At 35.2% G+C, this 25,720-nt stretch overlaps 1 protein-coding gene across 8 annotated transcripts in view; it reads left to right on the top strand.

Moving 5' to 3' along the window:
- Window positions 1–25,720, top strand: part of GRIK2 (glutamate ionotropic receptor kainate type subunit 2) — a 700,667-nt gene that overhangs the window by 458,412 nt on the left and 216,535 nt on the right. For all 8 annotated transcript variants that reach the window (XR_012433589.1, XM_005552268.4, XM_074037392.1 and 5 more), the window contains one exon: window positions 22,993–23,199. Coding sequence is in view for 7 of the 8 variants with exons in the window: in XM_005552268.4 (XP_005552325.3) it covers window positions 22,993–23,199 (207 nt within the window). In the remaining variant the exon portion in view is untranslated. The remainder of the gene's footprint in view (window positions 1–22,992; window positions 23,200–25,720) is intronic.

Raw genomic sequence — 25,720 nt, 5'->3', positions numbered from 1 at the left:
CATTAATCTAGTGATGGGTGAAAAAAGAAATAAACCCACCAAGATTCCTTTATCAATTGCCTATAACTCTGTATATTTTCAATGTGTAACAAAAAAGTCATGGATTCCAGCCACATGTGTAAACCAAGTTGACCATCGTGCTCTGCCAGTGGAAACACACTGTGACAGTACGACTGTGGTATTACCTGTGTATCAATAAGACCACAGACAGAATTTTGTATCTGCAATTTTTCCATTTCAAGAGTACATTTATTTTAAACATAATTCATTACCAACAGCCAACCCTCTTTTTTTTCACTCTATTAATACAACTTTTTCTTTACTTTTTTTTTTTTTTTTTTTTTTTTGAGATGGAGTCTTGCTCTTGTCGCCCAGGCTGGAGTGCAATGGTGCGATCTCGGCTCACTGCAACCTCTGCCTCCTGGGCTCAAGCAATTCTCGTGCCTCAGCCTCCTGAGTAGCTGGGATTACAGGTGCCCAGCATCACGCCTGGCTAATTTCTTGTATTTTTAGTAGAGATGAGGTTTCACCATTTTGGCCAGGCTGGTCTCAGACTCTTGACCTCAGGTGATCCACCCACCTCGGCCTCCTGAAGTACTGGGATTATAGGTGTGAGCCACTGTGTCCACCAATACAGCTTACTTCTTAAAACTAGTCCAGAATATGCTTTATTTTTTTCTAATTGAATGAGGCTCTTTTTGATGCCAGGTTCATGCTCCTGCACCAGTTTTGCTTGTTTGTTTGTTTTTACAAGAATGCCTACAACTTACCAGTTACCTTCCAACATGATTTTTTGTACATATCTGAATTCTGTGCCTACAAACTTTTAGCAAGACTCCATGCTACTCTGACTTTCAAGTTCTGAGTTTGTATCTTTGCTCATAACCTTACAACTACTTTGGTTGGGTGCTAGTAGAGGCAATGCCAGTGCTTACTTTTCACCAATCCTTGAGCTATATTTAGTTTAGGAATATGAGTCTATTAGGTGAAGAAGGAAGTAAGATATTTCAGATAGTGGAGAAAAGTATATTGGAAGGCACATATGTGTGAAAGAGTTTAGGATATATGAATAACTCTTAAGTAGTCTACTACTGATGCAGCACAGAAAATGTAAGGGACTGGCGATGGATGAGTATGAGCAGATAGGCAACAACAAAGTAGAAAACCTTTGTAAGTTTCCGGAAGGAATTTCGTTTTTACAATACTAAAGAAATTTTGAAGGATTTTAAGTATATGAACAGTATGATCAAGTTAGGGGTTTTAAAGATCCCTTTTAGTATTGAAGATGGAATTGTTGTTCACTGGACAAGATTTGGTGAGAACAGCCAAAAATATTTCAAGAATACAAGCTGATAAGATCTGAATTATGGAAATTTCTGAAGGGATGGGGGAAAGAAATCAGATTCAAAAGATATATAGGGGAAAAATGAAGAATACGTAGTTTGAAAATTGGGCTTTCTGAAGTCAGAATTTAGGAAGACATCTTTCTGATAAATATGGCTGGAAATGGGATTGAGGTATAAAAGCAGAATTGAATTAATACAGAATGAATTTAATTTTGAACATACTGCATTTTATTTTCTTGTAATATATTGATCTAGTTGGCAGTTAGATATGTAATTCCAGAACTCAAGAGAATGTTCTGGCTTGGAGATAACTTTTGGATTTAAGATGATGGTTGGCCTCGTGAATAATGGTGTGGTAGTTCACTCAGGGAGCACGTACATGTTTCAGTACATTTACACTATTGCACATTTCTTTCTTCTCCTGACACTATTTCAGTGATTCTGTCCTAAAACTTACTGTATTCTGTTTGGTTTGACAAGCAATTATAAACTATGGGCTTCCAAGGAAGGTAAAAAGCATCTGGGAGCAAAAGAATATAATGTCCTTTGAGTCAGACTCACAAGTTCTTTAAGCATATTGGAAAATGATGGTTTTAAGATGACATCCATGAAACATTCAAAACGAGTAAATCCTGAATGTGTCAGATACCTGCAACCTAACTTCATTTCCTGATAATATCAGATTCTCAGGTCCTGATCTCTGTGTTTTCAACTACAACTTGTGTACTTGACATTGATTTCTAATTACTTCTCTTCATTTAAGATTTATTGGATACTCTTAATGACAGCCTATATCCTGACTCCAATTAACCCCACCACTGTGACTCAAAGAGAAAGTTACAGACTTCTTCCTCTCATAGAAAACACACATATTTTGTCTTGCTGGCATTACTGGAATCAGTGCTTTAACATAAAATCCACAATAACAGATAAGTCCTTGGTTTATCCATTTATCAGTCAATTATTTTATTAGGTATACTTCTTATTAGGTGTTTGTACATCATGACATTAATTAGGTGCCTAATCTGGAATGAATATTCTTAACTTGAATCCTATACATTTTATATTCTGAGCTCTCTTAGCCTTAGTTCTACATAGTAATCGATTAAAAAAAAAAGCATGAATTTATTTTAACTACTTTGAGTAAACTCATATTGGAAAAGCAAACAAAACATTTTTTCACTTCTTCATCTGAGAATTAATAAAAGAAAAATGATTTTGCCATATAGTTGTTTGAAAAACATTACATGTTATATGAAGAATATTTTATGCAACATTCAAATATAATTAGAGCCAAAGGCACTAAAATATTTATTTTCATGTATGTCACAGCTTTATGTCTTTAAAAACTCAAAATTTGTGTTTGCTGTTTTTAACTTTTAAATTTACGTTGTTGGCAAATATGATACTCCCTGACCTTGAAGAGAAACAAAACGGTACCTTCAAAATGCAGCACACACTTTCTGTGCCCTGGAGCAATAGCATTCCGTTTTTACTCTTTGTTTACATCAGAATTTCAGTGTGCTCCACAGTTCTGATAGGCGTGTCATATAGGCACACCCTAGAACTGTCCTGTACTTAAATAGATTTTAGAAGATACTGGGTTAAACAACGTTTGTTAGGTTTTGTTATCACGGAATCTTTAACAAATTAATGTGCATTTCGAGTATCTCAAGGGGATATAGGTATGTAGAATTTCCAAATATTTTTAATTGCAGAATGATTTTTTTTTTTTTTAATACAGTTTATCTCTCTGTTGCCCAGGCTACAGTGCAATGGAGCGATCTTGGCCACTGCAACCTCTGCCCCCCAGGTTCAAGCTACTCTCTTGCCTCAGCCTCCCGAGTAGCTGGGATTACAGTCAACCCATCACTATGCCTGGCTAAGTTTTGTATTTTTAGTAGAGACATGGTTTTACCATGTTGACCAGGCTGGTCTCAGTGATCCTGACCTCGAGTGATCCACCCGCCTCGGTCTCTCAAAGTGCTGGGATTACAGTCGTGAGCAACCGCCCCCAGCCTACAGAAAGACTTTTTGAAACTAAACCTTGGGGCATAATTTCTCAGAAGAATACACTGTGGAAAACAATAAGTTCGACTTTAACAACTTTGAAGCTCTTACTAATATTTCTAATGGAATTCACTTACACGTGCAAATCTATGCACTACATAGCCTACCAATGATTAGCAAAAGAGCAGACCATTTCTGCAATTAGCTGCCTGATAGGTACCTGAATTTAATATATAACTGAAAGGAAGCTTTCAGTAAGGTCTGCGAGTTGAATGGAAAAATGGAAGTAAAAATCTGATTTTGAATTGTGAGCCTGCCACTTAGTAGTTGGTTTACTTTAGGTGAGTTGCCATAACTGGAGTGGGGATAATAATGAATAACTTGAAGTTTGTTTCTATTAGAGATAAAAATTCATAAGTTATATGACATCATTCCTGGCACAAAATTGTCAGTAAGTGATCATTTTTATTGAGCACAGGGTAATCTAAAAATTAAAACATAAGAAATGGTGTTCTTTACTAGTTTCCCCCTGGAATTTCTAATATGTTTGTTAACATCTTCTCCTATGGGCCACCATTCCTCTTCTTCAGGCCATGTATTGGTGAACTTCTCTATATTCTCTCTCAATTCATTTATCTTGCTTGGAACTCATTTATCTCCATTTACTTCATTCTACTCATACGTTTTTCTGATGTTTTTTCCTCTGGGATGATTTATCTGACTGACTTGGGACATTTGTACTTTTCCTTCTCTCACATCTAATGAACCTTTTGTCTATAAAATGTATCTTTATGCATTTAAATACAAACTTTTAGTATTTGTTTATATTTTTCTGTAGAAGTTCTCTGTCCTCAACTAGATTCTCTGTCCTCAACTAGATAGGTGCTTGAGAGAAGTAACACTGTCTTAAAGTAGAGTATTTCTTTTAAATGATAGGTACTCAAAAAACATTTTTTTGTTTACAAAAGGCAACAACTGAAGGTTAAACTCACTATTTATTATGGGAAAAGAACTTTCAGTAGATAGATGTGGCTAACTACTACTGATCATTGATGAATAATGCTCATTGCACAAGATCTTTTTCGTGTCTGTTTTACACGCATATTCAGTGACATTGAAGGGGTTTGCCAGTGTCTGATCAACTTTTGAGTGGGATATGGGTAGAAAGCCAGTTAGTATTCAGTTCTTTATTCTAATTCATTTCTCTATCAGTATGTTTCCATTTGTTTTGGAGAAACAAATAGAAGTAGAGGATGGCGAACACTGGAATCTCTTTTCTAACACCAGAGGGCCTCCAAACCAAATGTTCAGTGAATTAAAAGAAATAGAATCCCAGTCATTGAAAACTCCACCTTCTAATCTTTGGATGCAAAAGTCTTCATTTTTTGACTGGCTCCATCTTTCTTTCATATATTCAAATTTATTCAATCTTTAAGTAGTGAAAAATACATAATGAGAATATTGAAGAAAAAAATTCCAACCTCATTTATTACACCAAATTTGGTTTTAGGTAGATGCTTTAAGACAATTTTAGGAAATGGAATGCCATTCTAAGCAGGATATGAATTCAAAGAGTGGTAATCAGCAATAATTATATCTAGATAGTTTGTCAGAGTTTGTAGGAGTAAAGTGTTTTTCCTAACTTAGGCCTTCATGTCCTTGTATCCCCCTATCTTTCTTGCTCCACACTTTTCTTCACTTAAGTCCTACAGAGTTATTTATACTTTCCATCATCCACATGAATCATTTTCGCTCTTCAAAGTATTTCCATCTACGCCACTTCTTTAACTCAATAGTTATCTGTCTTTACTGCATATTTGACCAGCTAAATAATTTCTATCCCATGTGCAAAATGAAAATGAGGGATCTCTTATTGAACAAGTACTAAGAATTTCAAAAGGACACCAGCAGAGCAGAAAACCCAAAAGCAGACCCCTTTGAAATGTTGGGCCCTGTACCACGGCACAGGTCACATTCCTGAGAAGCTGGCCCAACTGCACGTTATAATCATGTAGGAAGTTGTTTTTTGTTTTGTTTCATTTTTAAATAATGATGCTAAGGTAGTTCCCAGATGCATTAGATCAGAATTTCTGGGGGTAAGGCCCAGACCTCAGTTTTGTAATTTTAATTGCATTTTAATTGTAAAAAAATTATTTTAATTTTATTGTATAGTCAAGGCTGGACACCAAATACAAAGGTACCAAATACAAAGTCCTTATGACTTGGCATATACTTACCTATTTACTTTTCTGTCTCTCTCATGAGACAATTAGGTTTCTTAAGAGTAGATATCATGTCTTATTAGCCTTTTCATCTTTATGACATAGAACAACACCTGGAATATTTTAGATATCTATTAAATAGATTTTAATGAATGAATGATTAAATAGATACTAGTATGACCTTGTTTTTAATTTTACAGGGTGTAATCAAGAAAAAAAGAAAGTAAAGGCAGACTTATTGGATGATACTTTGAAAGTGCAAAGAGAAAGCATACTCTTAGAAAAAATGTAATAAAATATTTGAGAAATTAGATCTTAATTTTTTTTTTCAATTGAAGGTTATTGAGAGATGCAATAGTCCCCTCATTTCTGTGCTTAAGGGGAAAATTATTTTATTTACACTATTACTCATTTAACTTTCAGAGTTGAGGAAAAGCAAGAATAAGGAAAAGAGATGGGAGAATGTTGACAGAATTTAGGAAAAATAATATTTCTCAACATATGTGTGATACAGTTGAATAATAGGAGAGTAAATTTGTGCTAGAAGATTCCTTCTCAAAGAACTACACAGCTTGTAAATGGTACTAGAACTGGAAAAAATGAGCTATTATTAGCATTGGTTTTGTCTGATCAAATTAATGGAATAAATGTAATTGTCCATAAGCACTAATAAAGAACAATCTTAAGCATTTGCTAGTCTTAAATAATTTGGTCCAGATTTTAACATAGCATATATTTTCCATTATATGATTGTGCTAGTTGTTTACAGGTAATGTAAGAGTATTGCATATATAAATAACTCATAATTATATTGTGTTTATAGTATATCATAGCAATTTGAGGACACATGACATGTCTCATTTTTTTTCTGTTTGGTACAGCGTTTGGCAAACTAAGTTCAGAGGGCTAGATACATGTTTTTTGGATTTTATTTTTTATCGAAGTAAAACTTACATGATGCAAAATTCATCATTTTCACCAAGGTATATAATTTAGTTGTTTTTAGTACATTCACAATATTGTGCATATATTACTGCTATCTAGTTCCAGATCATTTTCATAACCCCTAAAGAAAACTCTGTATCCATTAATCATTTATTCTGCACTCATTTTTTGTTGTTGTTGTTGTTGTTGTTGTTGTTGTTGTTTTGAGACAGGATCTCATTCTCTGTCACCTAAGCTGGAGAGTAGTAGTACTATCATAGCTGACTGCAACCTCAAACTCCTGGCTCAAGCAGTCCTCCCACTTCAGCCTCCCATGTAGCTAGGATGGCAAGCACACACCACCAAGCCTGGCTAATATTTTTACTTTGTACAGATGGGGTCTCAGTATGTTGCCCAAGTGGGTCCTGACCTCAAACAATTCTCCCTGCACAGCTTCCCAAAGCACTGAGATTACAGGTATTAGCTACTGTGCCCCCAACCTTGCATTTGTTTTTACTCCTGAGACCCTGGCAATAGCCTATCTGCTTTCTGTTTCTATGGTTTGTGTATTCTGGATATTTCAGGGGGACTAGAATCATGTACTGTGTGGCTTTTTGTGTCTGCCTGTTTTCACTTAGCATAATATTTTCAAGATTCATCCGTGCTATAACACGCCTCAATACTTCAATATTTTTATGATTAAATGATATTCCATTTTATGCATATTCATCATTTAGTTTATCTATGAAACCACGGATTGGCATTTGGTTTGTCCCCAAAATTTGGCTATTGTGAGAAGTTCTGCTATGCACATTGGTTCACAGTTTTTGTTTAAACACCAATTTTTAATCTTTTGGGGGTATATACCTAAGAATAGCATTGCTGAGTTCTATGGTAATTCCATGTTTAACTTTTTGAGGAGGTGCCATTTTTTTTTTTTAATAGCAGCTGCACAATTTTACCTTCTCACTAGCAAATGTATGAAGGTTCCATTTTCTCTATATCCTCACCAACTTGTTATTTTCATTTTTAAAATTATAAAACATCCTGGTAGATGTGAAGTGGTATCTTATTGTGGTTTAGATTTGCATTTCCCTAATGACTAACGATGTTCAGCATCTTCCTGTGTGCTTGTTGACATCTGTATGTCTTCTTCGGAGAAATACCTGTTCAAGCTCTGTGCCCATTTTTAAACAGCATTGTTTGTTTTCTTGTTAAGTTGTAATAGTTCTTTATATATTCTGGAGTAGAATATTATCAGTTATATGATTCACAATATTTTCTCCCATTCTTTAGGTTGTCTTTTCATTTGCTTGACAATGTCCTTTCATACACAAAAGTTTTCACTTATGATAATGTCCAATTTATATGTTTTTTGTTGATTATATTTTTGGTGTCATATCAAAAAAACCCATTGCCAAATCCAAAATCATGAAGACTTACCTATATATTTTATTGTGAGAGTTTTACAGTTTTATCTTTTACATTTAGGTCATTGATAACTTTGTATTAATTTTTTTGTATATGATGTGAGGTATCAACTTCATTCATTTACATGTAGATTTTTAGTTGTCCCAACACCCTTTGTTCAAGAGATGATTTTCATTTTTTTGTTGAGAAGTTTTACATCTATATTCTTAAGGGTCATTAGTATGTAGTTTTCTTTTCTTGTGAAATATTTTCCAGTTTGTTTTCAGCGTAGTGTTGACCTGAAAGAACGGACTAGGAGGTATTCCCTCATGTTTTATTATTTGGAAGAGTTTAAGAAGGATTGGTGCTAAATCTTTTTAAATGATGATGGAATTCATCAGTGAAGTTATTTGGTTCTGGGATTTTCTTTGGAGGTTCTGGATTACTGATTCAATCTCTTTATTTTCTCTAGATATATTCAAATTTTTATTTCTATTTGAGGAAGTTTTGATAGCAGTATCTTTGTAGGAATTTGTCCATTTCATCAGGGTGGTCTAATTTTTGATGTACAATTATTTCTATGATTCTCTTGTAAACTTTTTATACCTGTAAAGTTGGTAGCAAAGGTCCTCTTTTTTTCATCTGATTTTTTTCCTATTACTTTTTCTTGATTGGTCTAGCTAAATGTTTGTTAATTTTGTTCATCTTTTCAAATAATCAAATTTTTGTTCCATTGCTTCTCTCTATTTTTTTTTTCTGTTCTCTATTTTATTTATCTCCAAGGTAATCTTTCTTCTTTTCTTCCTACCTGCAGGTTTAGTTTGATCTTATTCTTCTAGGTTTCTATGGTGTAAATTTGTGTTATTTATTTGAGATTTTTCTTCCTTTTAAATGTAGATATATACAGCTATAAATTCACTTTGAGGGACTGCTTTTATTGCATCCATTGAGTTTTAATATGTTCTGCTTTTGTTTTTATTCATCACAGAGAATTTCCCTTCTAATTTCCTCTGCAGCTCTGGTTTCTCTCAAGGCCAGTTTCTATTAATTTCTTTTTTCCTATCAATGAGCTGTACTTTCTTGTTTGTTTGCATTTTTCACTTTGTTTTGGTTAAAAAAGTGGACATTTTAAACAATACAATATTGCAACTTTATAAACAAGATATTCCACCCACCCAGGTTTTTTTTTTTTTACTTGTTATTATAGTTCTTTATTGTTTAGTGGCCTTGCTAAGCTAATTTTGTAAAGTCTGTATTTTTTGTTCTGGGTGGTCACTGAAATGTGTGATTGTTAGGTTAGTAGTACCTTAGTAACTTGACAGAGATTTCTTTAAACTCCTGGAATGAAGCAACAAGAAACAAAACCAAACTCCCCATCTTTGTAGTTTGGTTGTATATTGGGGCACTCCTTTACTGTTTAGCCAGGCAGTTTACAATTCTGACCTATTCTTCCTTCCTGCTTGCATGCAGCCTGAATCTAGCCAGAGGTAAGGGCTTAGGGTCTTCTCAGGTCCTTTCTGAACATACATCCCACCCTGGTTATGTGCATGGACTTCTAGATTCCCTTGACTATATAGGAGCTTGTCCCAGCTCTTAGTGCCCCCAAGTATATCCTTCCTAGTCTTACAGTCTCAGGCTTTCAAGTGAATCTATTTCTTGCCCCTACTTTTCCCTCTTACCCACCAGGTGGCAGATAATGTATTTGCCTTTAAATGCTGACAAAAACCACCACATGTGAAGCAGCTTCAGCCTTAGGGAAACTCCTATGCAGATGAACCAATGGCAAGTCCTTGAGCCCATCCCTCTGGGAGACACCACACAGGTTGAAACACATAACTACAATTTGGTAAGAATAAGGTCCATATGGTTTCCTATGGTGTGTATTACCTACATCAGGAATGCGGGCTACTATCTTCAAGACTGTTGTGGAACTGAGGAGTATCAAGTAGTATCAACAGGGTAAATTAATATGCCACAGAGCTCTCCTATCAAGATTCTGTAGTTTTTGTCTTCACTAAGCATTTCCTTGTTGTTGTAAGTTTTTATTAGACTCTAGAGTTATTTAAAAATTGATTCTGGGCCGGGCGCGGTGGCTCACGCCTGTAATCCCAGCACTTTGGGAGGCCGAGGCGGGCGGATCACAAGGTCAGGAGATCGAGACCACGGTGAAACCCCGTCTCTACTAAAAATACAAAAAATTAGCCGGGCGCGGTTGTGGGCGCCTGTAGTCCCAGCTACTCGGGAGGCTGAGGCAGGAGAATGGCGTGAACCCGGGAGGCGGAGCTTGCAGTGAGCCGAGATCGCGCCACTGCACTCCAGCCTGGGCTGGGCGACAGAGCGAGACTCCGTCTCAAAAAAAAAAAAAAATAAATAAAATAAAAAAATAAATAAATAAATAAAAATAAAAATAAAAATTGATTCTGATGGCTTGCCAGTTTATTAACTGCTTCTCTAGCTACTTTCACACTATAATGACAGAATTGAATAGTTGTGACTATATAGTTTATAAAGCCAAAAATATTTACTATTTAGTCTTTAAAGAAAAAAAAATTGAACCTCTAGTCTACATATGTATATTCAGAATTTACATAAAAATATTTGTTTCCTGAATGTATTAATGACTAAATTGGTAGATGAATGGATGAATGAATACATCCAAAGTATTTATATTTTAACAAGAGGTATTCTGATATAGATATCTACATGCATCTTGTTAAACTTCAAATAAAAATTTAGAAAATCATGGTAATTTATTGATCATCTTTGGAGTTGCTCTTTTCACTTATAGGTTACTATGGAAATGCAGAAGTGGTGGTAGTCAATTAAAATCAATAAATATGCCAATCAAACACATATATTACTACTGGGCATCATTCCCATGGTGTTTATAAGCTGTCCCCCATCCCTTGATCAAATCATACCTCATGTGTGCTAAATCTACCCGAGTGTTGCTTATTAGAGTAATGAGTTGATAACGTTTTCTGTGAAAGAAAAAATTTATCTTTGCTGAAAATCTTCCTTTATTCTGCTTGTATTTCTTTGTTAAGTATTAGTTATATTTCTTGGGTGTTTTTCACCATTCAAGAAAAACACCTTTTACCCATAATAAAAGTAAACTTACCTATGAAAATTTTATTTAATAAAAAATTTTAGTTTAGGTGCCTGAAATGAAATTAAAAAAATGTTAAACAGGGTTGAAAAGAATGTTAAAATAGGTAACTAAAATTTGCTGCCTTATACTATCCAGTAAAGCAGACTTTCCAAGTGTTTATCCTCTGTGCTTGGATGAGAGGACAGCAAGTGAAGATCTGGGAAAGTTCAAGTAAAGCATGGTCTAGATAGAAAGGGAAACAAACAAAAAACCCCAAACCAAAACTAACCCAATGAAAAAGGGCAGAGGGTTATCCTTTGTTCCATCTCCTTAACATTGCTGTCCATAGTAATACCTTTCATCCTTAATTTCCCTTTTAAAAATGTGACTCTCCCCTCTGCATTGTCCTGAGCACCTCTTGAACACTTGGGGGGCAAGATGTTGAGGTCTGTTTTGTTTTATTCTTGTTAAGGTGTAAGTCTGATAGTTATAATGAACCAACTCACCTTCCTGAAAAGCATAATTGTTCCACCATTTCTGTTGCCCATTCATCAGTCTTCTACTTTCATTCAACTTAATATCTGCCTTGATTTCCATACCCTATAAAAACGAGATTGCCCTCTTACTAGTTATGATTTAATGCCCTCAGTGAGAGGGCAGTGATAAGATATAGAGACTCTGAACACACTGTTCAGAAAAGAGAAGGAAATTATTTTCAGGAAATTATGAAATTTCAGGAAATTATAAATTATTTTCAGGAAAATATGAACTGCTCAGTTTTGTTTCAATTGCCATAATTTTACTTTAATCTTAGATTATTATTTTTGTAACCATTATGTTTTATTTTTTCATTTGGCCCATAGGGATGCTATTTTTAAAAAGGAGGGTTTTTTGTTTGTTTGTTTGTGAACCCTATGTTCATGAAGGAGGAAAAAAAAAAGGCACCATTAGGTAATATTTTCTAAATGTATTGCATTGATATCTTTAAGAAACTAGAATTTCAGCTATTGCCACAAATAAACTTTACAAGTTTCTTAATCATAAGGATAAATTCAAGAACATGATTGGGGTTACCTGAATATACCTGTCTATTTTTCAAAATAAATGATTTGTGGGCTACAGCATCCTATGTTCTGAGATTCACTACAGCGCTCTAAAACAAGACACGTGTCCCTGTTTCTCAAAAACGTAGCCTGTGAAAACATTCCACATTCCACTTCTGATAATTAATGAAGCAAAGTAGACAAGTAAATAAATACAGAATAATGTATAATTGGAATGTATTTCAAATTCACCACTAGATAGGGAGTTCCATAAGGGCAGGAATTTTTCTGTGTTGTTTTAATTTTTCATTGTTCAGTGTTGTATACCTAGCACCTAGAAGAGTGTTGGGACAGAGTAAGAGTTCAATATATGCTTGGGTAAATACATTGGTTAGTTTAGTCTTATCATTGCAATACCAGGGGATATTTTATATATATCACATTAAAATCAATTTACATTTTAATGTACCTATGTTTTAAGTAGCATAAGTAAGACACTGATATCTCAGGGTTAACATATGAAAAAGATAATTGAGCCCTAGATAAAAGCTGAGAGATACATGAGTTATATGCTTTAAAAATAATTAAAAGTTGAACTAGTTTACAATCCCACCAACAGTGTAAAAGTGTTCCTATTTCTCCACATCCTCTCCAGCACCTGTTGTTTCCTGACTTTTTAATGATCGCCATTCTAACTGGTGTGAGATGGTATCTCATTGTGGTTTTGATTTGCATTTCTCTGATGGCCAGTGATGATGAGCATTTTTTCATGTGTCTGTTGGCTGTATGAATGTCTTCTTTTGAGAAATGTCTGTTCATATCCTTTGCCCACTTTTTGATGGGGTTGTTTGTTTTTTTTCTTGTAAATTTGTTTGAGTTCTTTGTAGGTTCTGGATATTAGCCCTTTGTCAGATGAGTAGATTGCAAAAATTTTCTCCCATTCTGTAGGTTGCCTGTTCACTCTGATGGTAGTTGCTTTTGCTGTGCAGAAGCTCTTTAGTTTAATGAGATCCCATTTGTCAATTTTGGCTTTTGCTGCCATTGCTTTTGGTGTTTTAGACATGAAGTCTTTGCCCATGCCTATGTCCTGAATGGTACTACCTAGGTTTTCCTCTAGGATTTTTATGGTATTAGGTCTAACATTTAAGTCTCTAATCCATCTTGAATTAATTTTCGTATAAGGAGTAAGGAAAGGATCCAGTTTCAGCTTTCTACTTATGGCTAGCCAATTTTCCCAGCACCATTTATTAAATAGGGAATCCTTTCCCCATTTCTTGTTTCTCTCAGGTTTGTCAAAGATCAGATGGCTGTAGATGTGTGGTATTATTTCTGAGGACTCTGTTCTGTTCCATTGGTCTATATCTCTGTTTTGGTACCAGTACCATGCTGTTTTGGTTACTGTAGCCTTGTAGTATAGTTTGAAGTCAGGTAGTGTGATGCCTCCAGCTTTGTTCTTTTGACTTAGGAATGTCTTGGAGATGCGGGCTCTTTTTTGGTTCCATATGAACTTTGAAGCAGTTTTTTCCAATTCTGTGAAGAAACTCATTGGTAGCTTGATGGGGATGGCATTGAATCTATAAATAAACTAGTTCAACCATTATGGAAAACAGTATGGCGATTTCTCAAGGATCTAGAACTAGATGTACCATATGACCCAGCCATCCCATTACTGGGTATATACCCAAAGGATTATAAATTATGCTGCTATAAAGACACATGCACACGTATGTTTATTGCAGCACTATTCACAATAGCAAAAACTTGGAATCAACCCAAATGTCCATCAGTGACAGATTGGATTAAGAAAATGTGGCACATATACACCATGGAATACTATGCAGCCATAAAAAAGGATGAGTTTGTGTCCTTTGTAGGGACATGGATGCAGCTGGAAACCATCATTCTTAGCAAACTATCGCAAGAACAGAAAACCAAACACCGCATGTTCTCACTCATAGGTGGGAACTGAACAATGAGATCACTTGGACTCAGGAAGGGGAGCATCACACACCGGGGCCTATCATGGGGAGGGGGGAGGGGGGAGGGATTGCATTGGGAGTTATACCTGATGTAAATGACAAGTTGATGGGTGCAGCACACCAACATGGCACAAGTATACATATGTAACAAACCTGCACGTTATGCACATGTACCCTACAACTTAAAGTATAATAATAATAAATAAATTTTAAAAAATAATAATAATTAAAAGTTTTATTATATTTAAATAAAACATTTTTATTCCCTCAACCTTAAAACATATTTTACTTTTTCAGAACTTCATTTTGGATTCATTCTCTGCCAACTCCCAGTCCAATGCAGATAAAAATACATGAGTTATTGGGTTCCTTAAAACTGGGGTTGATAGTAGAAATGCTGACAAATCCTTATTACAGATGCCAGTGGAATGAAGTGCCTTTACCTCTAGCAAATGCTGATGTGGAGATTTAAGACTATATGAGAAATCAGTGAAGTTGCCCAGGAGAGTTTTATCATATTATTCATTGAACTTGGTATGTGATACAGTAATTGCTTCTGGTACCATTTTTCTTTTCTTACGTGAGGTTATTATTTATCCTTGTGCTGTGTGAAACAGAGAAAGAGAGTTTAAAGGAGAGTCATAACTTGATGTAAAACTATCCTATGACACAGTGTAGCTGGAGATAGGAATCACAGCAAGAAAACTGCATCTTACTTATCAGAATTAAATATGGGAAGAGTAATATTTGACATTGTGGAGATCCATAAATACTAAAAGGATGCACTCAGACCACACATATTTTTTTTCTAGTGATGTGCAAACCTGTTTAAGACATATATCTAAGTAGGTTTTTAATCTCAGAGGGATCAACAAATTTATTTGCCTATGACAAAAGTTTTTTTATTAGCTTATAGTTGAAGGAAATCAAATTAACAGGTAGGAGGCTAGTAGAACAAGTTAGATTAATAAGATTTAAATAGCCTAATAACTTTTACAATTATATTGCCATTTTCACTTCTTGCACGCATATATCCCTCATATGCTTCACACACTCCTAACTAATCACCAACTTTTATTATATTTTATCCAGTGTTCAAGTCAGTTTCTGTGAAAAATAAATAAAAAGTACTTTGGAATATAGTTTAATTTAAAATAGAGACAATTATAATTTAACAATGCAAACAGAAGAAAAGGCATTTTTAGATAATCATATGTTGCTACCTAAATCTGATTAGTTTAAACAGATGATGTTTTCATAAATTCTTAAAATACTTTATGTTAAAAAGATGTGCTCTTATTTAGAAATCAGATGATTTGTCATGTAGAAAATGAATTTTGTGTATTATATATTTACTACTTATTTTCTTCCATAAAGTTGTCTTGATTTTATTGTTCAATAATTAATACCATTTTGCATACAATATAGCCCAGTGGTGAATCCCTGTTAATTTAAAAAAAAAAAAAGTCATACAACAGGTGTTTAATTATGTAATGAACTATTTACAATTTTATATTCATATGGAGTTTGGAAATGATCACTAAGAATTATTTAATCAAGGAAGTATGGGAGGGATGGGTAAGTGGTCCAGCAGTCAGCCTGGCTGAGTTGTATACTGGCTATTGACTATGGGCAAAAAAAAAAAAAAAAAAGAAAAAAATACCTTAACATCCTTTCCCTCAGTTTTTTTCATAATAGAAATAATATTACTAACCTCATATAGTTGTTATGGAGAATACAATTGAATTAATCCAAGTAAAGCATTTAGAACAGGGTTTGGCACATGGTAAGTGCTTGGGAAATGTTAAATAGTACTATTGCTTAGTCATGGGAGTTGACAAATTGTTGATCTTTGTTCCTTTTAAGTAAAACAAAACAAAACAACAAACTCCGCATTTGAAAATAGTAACCTAAATGAAACAAAAGTATGAAGTCAATAGAGCTAATTTACTATACCTACATGCTTTATTTTTTCCCATTCCACCAACCCAGTATTCTCAGTCTTTCCCCTATGCTGCAAAGGAATATGATATTCTCCTCAAGTCCTTAACCCTCTGTACATGGGTTAGTGACTTGAGGATTTGTTACCATCATGCCCAAGCCTCATAGGGGAACTTAACTGTCTGAATTGTTTTCCTTCAAGTTCAGGTTTCCCTGGCTTCCCCAGTTGACCAGAGCAATCCATCTCTATTCAATTCATTTCAGCAGTCATTTTATTGGTAAGCCTGCTATGTGCCAGGGAATGTTTGGTACTTTTGAAGCAAAATTAAGTAACCATTTTGCCCAGTAAATCGCTCAAGTCTAGTTCAGAAGGCTTACATATACATCAACACTTACTACTCAATATAATAAATGCTATGGTAAAAGTATTCAAAAGTTGTTGTGGGAGCACCAGGAAAAGAAACACCTGAATATGTCTGAAATGTGAATACTCAGTACCAGAAAGCTGTTTCATCACAGGACTTCTTCCCTTTCTAAGATAACAAGGGTAGATAAACTATGACCTGTGGAAATGTTTTATCACTTGAAAGACTAGCAGGCCAGGAAGAGCAGTGAGGCAAAAGGATATGATAACCTCTTGGGTAGAAGGGCACTACATCTGTCGTATTTGCAGTACTTTGTGTACCCCTGGGGACTAAAGTTTGTATGTGATCAAATGGTACATAAAAATCGACAAGATCCTAACTGTTCTTTTATTTATGTTAAACTCAAATATGTAGCTTTGGATGTAGTTAACAGATTAATTTCTGATTCCCATCTGATTCAGCTTAAAAATCCAACATATATGGTTTTCTCCCAAATGATCTTATGGTGTAGAAAGCAACCTAAAATAGTGGGAAAAGTAGTTATTGTGGAATTTGAAAAACCTGGGTTCAAACCTCTTATTTTATTGGCTCTTTTTAGTTGTTCTCTACCTCTTCTTAGCTATGTGACCTGGGAACATTATTTAACCTCTACAAAAATTTAAATGGCAAATGAAAATAGTCCCAATAAGACTGCATTGAAACATATGAAAAAAATGCTTAACATCATATGGCATTAGCGAATTGCAAATTAGAACAACGAGGCATCACCGTATACCTATAAGAATGGCCTAAACCCAGAACACTGACGGCACCAAATGCTAGGAAGAATGTGGAGCAACGCAGTCTCTCATTTCTTATTGGTGGGAATGGAAAATGGAGCTACCACTTTAGAAGACAGTTTGGCAGTTTCTTTCAAAACAAAGCATACTCTTACCATATGATCTTGCAATCATCCACCTTGATATTTACCCAAATAAACCAAAAACTTATGTCCACAAAGAAACCAGCACATGGATGTTTATAGCAACTTTATTTATAATAGCCCAGACTTGGAAGCAACCAAAATTTTCTCCAGTGGGTGAGTGGACAAATAAACTGTGGTATATTCACACTATGTAATATTATTCAGCACAAAACAGAAATGAGCTATCAAGCTGTGAAAATACATGGAAGAAACTTAAATGCTTATTACGAAGTGAAAGAAAACAATCTGAAAAGGCCACATTCCAGCTATGTGACATTCTGGAAAAGACAAAACTCTGGAGCTACTAAAAAGATTAATGGTTGCCAGGAGTTAGAGTGGAGAAAGAAATGAATACATAAAAGCATGGAGAATATTTAGGGCATTGAAACTATTTTGCACTGATACTACAATGGTGGATGCATGCCATTATACATTTACATCAAAACTCATAACATAGACAGCGCCAGGAATGTGCCTATAATGTAAACTATGGACTATAAGTGGTAATGACATGCCATTGAAGGTTCGTCCGTTGTGAACATGTACTGATTTGGTGCTGGATGTTGATAGTAGGGTAGACTAGGCCTCTGGGAGGGGTAGAGAGATATGGGAAATGTCAATACCTTCTGCTCAGTTTTGCTGTGAACCTAAAATTGCTAGAAAAATTAAGTCTTAATTAATTAATTAATTTGAGACAGAGTCTTGCTCTGTTTCCCAGGCTGGAGTGCAATGGCGTAATCTCGGCTCACTACAACCTCTGCCTCCCGGGTTCAAGCACTTCTCCTGCCTCAGTCTCCCAAGTAGCTGGGACTACAGGCACCCACCACCACACCCGACTAAGTTGTATATTTTTAGTAGAGATGAAGTTTTACCATGTTGGCCAGACTGGTCTCAAACTTCCAACCTCATGTGATTCACTCACCTCGGCCTCCCAAAGTTTTGGGATTACAAGTGTGAGCTGTGATGCCTAGCTTAAGAAATCCATGAAAAATTATTGGGAAGCTGAAATAATGAAATTATATTAAGAAGCTGATTTTTGCCAGATTTGTTTTAATTAATTCCCCAAACAACTTTACATATATTGTTAAATATATTTAGAATTGAGAAAATTGAGTTATAAAAGTAACTAATTTATCAATAATTTATCCAGTTAGTATTTACTGGACACTGCCTACTATATGCTAGGTATTGTATTAGCATGGAAGATATTATAATGAGTTCATATGGATGTTATATTTTAGAAAAGTGAGACAAAAACCCCCAATAGTAAACCAACAAATAAGTAAAACAATTGAAAATGACTTAAGTACTGTGAGAAAATAAATATAATATTGAGATAGAGAATAACAGAGAAGATTCTCTTTAGATAAAACTAAAGGAAAGATTTTATATTTAACTTGAGCCTTAAAGGAAGGAAAAGAGCTCACCATTTGAAGAGCTTTGTAGACAGACAGAACAACAGGTAAAGGGCTTTGAGGTGGAAAATTGCTTTGTATTTGTGAAACTGGGAGAAAACAGGATATCTAGACCTTAAGGAGAAGAAAATGGAGTTGAAGAGGGAAAGGTAAGTTTTAAGCCTTTATGATGAATATTTTATTCATTTAACATATGCGCCATGAGCACCAACTGATTGCCAGTCATTTTCTTCTATGCTCTGAGATAAATTAATGAACATAATCTCTAATTCCTCTATACTCATAGGTGTATGTCATAATAGGGGAAGAAAGAATTGCACGTACATCAAAAGATAAATAAAACTTCAGATGGGATGAGGGCTGTGAACTAAACAAAGCAGGGTAGAATAATGGAGAGTACCTTAGAGGAAAGAGATAACTTATATATGTGTGGTTTCTTTGAAGTGGTGAAATTTGAGCACAGGCTTAAATGATGAGAAAACAACCATGTGAAGATCTTAGGATAGATCCTCCCTGTCAGAAAAATAAATAAATAAAAAGCAAGTGCAAAGAGCAAAGACCTTGAGCTAGAAACGAACTTGGCAAGTTTGAAGACCAAAATGAAGGCCAATGCCTGAAATAAAATGAGAAAGAGAGGGAATAGAAGCTAAGCTCAAAGAGAACAGGCCTTGAAGACCAGGATAAATAGTTTTTATTTTATTCCAGTTTTAATGAAAAGCCACTGTAGGATTTTAAGCAAATGCATAATAAAAGCAGATTTAATTTTCACAAGATTGCTATGACTTTCTATGGAGAATGGACTGTAGGGGAAAGAAACGGAAAGCAAAAGAGGTAGTTACAATAGGAATTCGGATTAGAAATAAAGGTTACAGGAGCCATAATTCTATCAGGGGCAGTACAAAGAAATTAGTGGAATCAGTATATATTTTGAGGCGAGAACTTGCAGCATTTACAAAGGATAAGACAGAGAGTTTGAGAGTGATTGCCTGGCTTTTGACTTAATCAGTTTTGTGAGTTGTGAAGCCTTTTACCGAGATGAGAGCAAGTGGTAGAACAACAGGTTTTAGAACCCATGGCAATGAAGTTGAATGTTATTCTAAACACACTGGGAATCTATGTGATGATTTCAAGTAGTAGTGGGGAGATAATTCAATGTATCCTTCAGTAATTTCCCTTGTGTTACTCTGTAGCAAATGAGCTAAAAGAAAGGGAAGCAAAGATGATGACTCACGGACCAGTTTGAGTAGCAGAGTAAATGATGGTGCCATTTTCTAAAAGCAGAGAAAACTGAAAACGTGTGAAAATTTTAGGGACAACAAGAAGTGTATTTGGGACATGTTAAATGTGAGACATAAAATCATGTCTATGAGGCATAAAATCTTGCTGACAAGTGCTATTGGATATGTGTGCCTAAGACTTGCAAGAAGTGTGGGCCTAATGTATAAATTTTGAGGTCATCAGGATAAAGATATTATTGAATTTGATGTGTGTGGATCAGAAAAATATAGGGATAAAATTTTAAGAAAAAAGGATGGGCTCATAACTAATTTTAGGAACATCAACATTTAACTGAGAAATTATAATAATGGACCATGGAATGTGGGGCCAAATATTGAAGTAAGTCAGGAGGGGACTGATAAATAGGAGGGAAATGTGAGTTCACTGAATTGGGGGTCTTTGTGTGATTGAAGAGCATAGGCGTGGGTGTGATTAAACAATGAATTGGATGAGTGGGCTGTGAGAAATCCTAATTTTCTGACAAATGCAGAGTGCAGTTGTGACCATGTGGAAGAGAGACTAGATTTCAATGAGAGAAATAATTTGGTAATGAGGAAATAAAAGAATTAAGAGATCAGCCGTGTTGGATACTTCATGTAGGTGGATTTTGAATATACTGAGAATAATAAAAATTAGAAAAAAGAATTATCATTCATTAGCCAAATATTTGAAGAGTAAAGGCTTCTCTTCCTACTTAATAAAACTTTTGAACCAGCTTTCATTGAATGACAGCAATTGTAGAGAGAGAGCCTGGTCTAGCGGGTGGCATGAGTCTCAGAGGAGCAGAAGTTATTGCACAAGGCAGGGGAACAAATGGTGTGGGAACAGCAATGAGGGGCAGGGAAAACACCAAATGTGCCTCTGTCTCCAAGGGATGTGGAGGTAATTGAAAATAGTCTGTAGGAAAGAGAGCTGAAAACCAAGCAATGTCTTCAGGGTACAGTCCAGCAGAGTAGGGAGATAAAATGGTCATTCTAAAAATTAGGTGAAGATATGGAATATGCCAATCTCTGATCAGGACTTCTTTAACGCACAGTGGCAGCATTTAGAAGGGTCAGAATAACAGGAGGTGAGGCTGCAGGGTACATACAACAGTATAGAGATAAGGTAAGTCCACAGAGATGGGAAGAAGATGAAACTAATCTTGATTATTTCTTAGATGAGTGTGGGCAAGCTGACATATGGCTGTCATGTCTAAAACTCCTTTAGGATAGCTCTCATGGGATGACTGTTGTTCTCCAGGGGTTGGGGAAGAGGGTGAGGACATTCCTAGGTGGACTGGCATGGGAATTTGCTAAGCTTTCTCACTCTGTAATAGCTTCCTGTAAGATAGCAGAGACTTTGCCCATGAGCAAATATTGAATAGCAGAACCAATTGTTGCACCTTGGTTTATTCATAGCAGCATAGTCTGCCATACCATGTGAAAATGCCTTCAATAAAATGTGCTAATGCATGGAATCTTTTTGCACTTAGTTAAACATACACATTTCTTCCAGGGCCTAATTTGCAGAGCCTCACAAAAATTGACTCCGCACCCCTTTTTTATTCTCATCTTGTTCAGCCAACTAACTCACTTACTGGATGTGACTTCTGTCACACTGTTGCCAATTATCCTTTTCCTGAAACACTCCAGTATTATGTTGATCTCAGGGCTTTTTACCTTGCTATGTCCTTGGCCTGAAATACTCTGTTTTCAGAGTTTCAAGTGTCTAGACTCTTTCTCACCTGTTGGATTATACTTCATCTCTTACCTTCCCTGGAAAGGCTTTCAGGAAATTACTTAATTTTGTCTTGTCTTATTTTACCAAGTACCTTGCAGTTGTTTTCTTTTCTATTGACCTATTTTATATTTTTATACCACTTAGGAGGATCTGATAATATGTGTTGTATTTGTTTAGGCATTTGTTAACTGTTTTCTTCTCTTTATCATGAACTTCATGGCTCAAGGATTTCTATTTATATAGAGGAGGGCTAGCTCACAATAGGTGCTCCATAAAATGATGTTGAATGAATGCATAAACACTTGATAAAGATCACTTTCTCTCTCTCTCTCTCTCTCTCTCTCTCTCTCTCTCTCTATATATATATATATATATATATATATATATATACTTTTTTTTTTTTTTGAGATGGAGTCTCCCTCTTTTGTCCAGGCTGGAGTGCAGTGGCGCAGTCTTGGCTCACTGCAAGCTCCGCTTCCCAGGCTCACGCCACTTTCCTGCCTCAGCCTCTCAAGTAGCTGGGGCTACAGGTGCCTGCTACCACGCCTGGCTAATTTTTTTTTGTATTTTTTAGTAGAGATAGGGTTTCACCGTGTTAGCCAGGTTGGTCTCAATCTCCTGACTTCGTGATCCGCCTGCCTTGGCCTCCCAAAGTGGTGGGATTACAGGTGCAAGTCACCGTGCCTGGCCTTCTTCATCTATATTTTAAAGTACATTACTATTTTTAAATTATAATTAAATATAGTAGTTGTAATTTTCATGGTTGTTGGGACAAAATGTGATTATATATATAAAAAGTCCCCACTCCAATTCTTCGCACATAGTAGGCAATTAGTCAACAATTGTTTTCATTCATTTTATCCATAGATCCCATGGAAACAGCATACCAGATATTGATTAAATGATATAATTCAAATTGGGGTATTATCATGGTGAAATTAGATGTTGGATATCATGTATTATATAGCATATATTACATGTCACATGTTATTCATTATGTATAAGATTTATGGCATAAGATATAAGATATAATGTATTTTTATTATATAGTTGTGGTGAGATTATAATAGTTAAGTTTTTTTTTTGTAAAGCACTACTATTTCCTACAAAACTTGAATTTTCTTTTAATATTCTAGACTTCATTAATTTTAATTAGAAGAAAATAAAGTTGACTTTGTCCTAAATAAATGAGAAATTTTTTGTCTTCTAAGAAAAGCTGTAATTCTGATGATTAGTTTCATGAATAACTATTATCTTTTTTCTTCTTGTTCAATGTTTTCAGGAAGAACCCTATGTCCTTTTTAAGAAGTCTGACAAACCTCTCTATGGTAATGATCGATTTGAAGGCTATTGCATTGATCTCCTCAGAGAGTTATCTACAATCCTTGGCTTTACATATGAAATTAGACTTGTGGAAGATGGGAAATATGGAGCCCAGGATGATGCCAATGGACAATGGAATGGAATGGTTCGTGAACTAATTGATCATGTAAGTCCCTTCCCTCATTATTTATTAGTTTGTTATATGGCTACAAGGTTTACTCTTTTTTCTTGATGTGTGTGAGTAGTAACTACAAAGAGCAGTGATGTATTTCAAGTATGTATTTCCTTCAGTAATTTTATTTAAGCTAGATAGTATTTGTCACTAAATATAAAAGAATCTAAGAGGGATATATAGCCCTGTGTAGGTAAACAGATTACATTTTCCACAGAAACTGAGAGATGGAACATTATCTCTCTTGATTATTACATTTCAAAGAGATACTTCCAGGTCCTTGAGAAACACTTTCCTGGGCCATAACATTGGCACGAGGTAATTAGCTTTTAAAGGAGTTACATACATTTCAAAGAGAGAGGGAGAAAGGACCTATAACTATGAATTTTTAAAGTAAGTATTCTAAGAACAGGGGGTGAGGAGGAGTGTTTCTTTCCTTATTTTCAGTTGGAAGAATCAGACCTTTTATTTGTAATTAGAATTTAGTATTTAATTAGTATTTAGTATTTTTAATTAGCTCTTGCAATTGCAAGTGTTTGTTATTTTAGAAATAACATGTTTGTCACCTTCTTATTTCCATCCCTCCTTAAGGGGACCTTAAACATACAGGGTTTGGTATGATCTTTCAAATTCATTATGATCTAACCAAGATGGTTCTCAGTGGTACAATATGAAGATGCAACTTCAGATGGATATCTTAACTTTAAAAAGTATAATTCATAAATTTAGAAAAGGAGACTTTATTTCTTACAAAGGGTTGCAGTATGCAGGGTGGCCATTCAGACAGGTTGGGAAGCATAGTCTCTGGTTGGAAGTCAAAAGCAGACACTTCAATGGAGGGGCAAAAGGAACAGGAATTTACGCTAAGCAGGGCGGCTGAATTATATATATATTTTTCCCAATAGGAGAAGTCATGAATATTTATGAAAGGAGAAACTTGTGTATGAGCATGAACATGCCTCTTCATGGATCCCATGTACAATAATGGTGGCATTAGCGTGGTCTGAGGGTGGAGTTTTCAGTGCTATGGCATCAGAAAGTGAAGCACAGGACATGAAAATCCTTACTAAGCATTCTCTAAAGATGGCTAGAACCATTTAATGGTCATGGTCTAACAGGCAAAAAAAAGAAAGGGCAGCATCAAGGTTGGTTGATATCACTGTTGAAGTCTTTTGAAAGGGCCGTTTTCTGTTTTCAGTGGTGAAGTCTTCTGAAAGGACTGTCTTCTTTAGGGAAGAAAGTCTAAAGGCAGTTAGTGAGGAGGTTGGTGTATAATGAGGCGTGTCTGCCTTTCTATCCTGTCATGGTTGAGAACTCCGTTTTCAAGGTTACTCTGGGGTTCCCTTGGCCGGGAAGAGGTCCATTCAGTTGTTTGAGGGGCTTTGGATTTATTTTTATTTCTCAGATATTAGGAGAAAGTGATTTTCTGAGGCGTTAGGTATTGTTAGTCCTTGAAAAAAGACCTTTTCCCTGAAAACATCATCCCCCCTTCTCCACTCTCCCATACTCAGTAGAGCTCCATAAAATAGTGTGCTAGTGAGCACTTGGTAGGGCAAAGGTGAGTTCAAATCCTAAGTCTTCAGCTGTGCAGTTGCATGCATTGAGAACACCTTCTTAAACACTTTGAAACTTAACTTTCTGAAACATAAGATAAAGATAATTTATATCATTTTAATAATTAGGAATGATATATGGGAATTTTCTAACAGTGTCTGACATATAGTACATAATCAATAAATAGAGATGTAACTGATAAGCCCAAACTTAGTGTCTTCTTACTTGTTCTGTCTTCTACTATAGTATTTATGAGTGTTTGTGTTGAGGGCTAAAACATAAAACATTTAGACAGTATTACAATGAGAAAGCTGTAGGGACTATAGCACTATTATGATTAAATTTGAATTTAATCATAGTCAATGAGATCAATATTAGGCTTTGGTAGTGAAGTTTATTAATTGGATCCTTTGCTGTCACAAATACACCAGTCCTTTCCTACCTAAATGACCTATATGTTGTGAATGGCAGTTTTATATTAGGATTAATTAAACATAGAGAAGCATTAGGAGAGAGTCAAATTCACTGTTAGATCAGCAATAGGCAAGATAAAGAAAAACAACAAATAATATTTAGGGTACCAATGAAGCAGGGACATCCTTATTTTTTTGAAAATTACTCTTAATATTTAAAAAAAGTCAAAGTACTCATTATAGATAAAATCAAAACATTTTTGGAACTTCTTATACTTAACAGTTTGATATTTTGTCAAATTTGAATTACACATATAGGGGACAAAGCTCTTGACCCGCTATAGTTTTGCTGAAAATCACTGATATGAGGTTAATTAATAAGAGAAAGTACATACAAATTTATATTGTATATACTTGTATATACAAGACCCTTCAGAATGAAAACTCAACTTCCCAAAGAAGTACAGAAGCTCGTATTATCATTTTGAGGTTACAACGAGCATGGGGGCTTGCATCCTGGTAAAATAGTTTATGAGAAGGCAAAGAAA

The sequence above is a fragment of the Macaca fascicularis genome, chromosome 4 (assembly GCF_037993035.2).
Source record: "Macaca fascicularis isolate 582-1 chromosome 4, T2T-MFA8v1.1".
NCBI classification, from domain to species: Eukaryota; Metazoa; Chordata; class Mammalia; order Primates; family Cercopithecidae; genus Macaca; species Macaca fascicularis.
The sequence above is the reverse complement of the archived record's forward strand: the minus strand, read 5'-3'. Positions and strand labels throughout refer to the sequence as shown.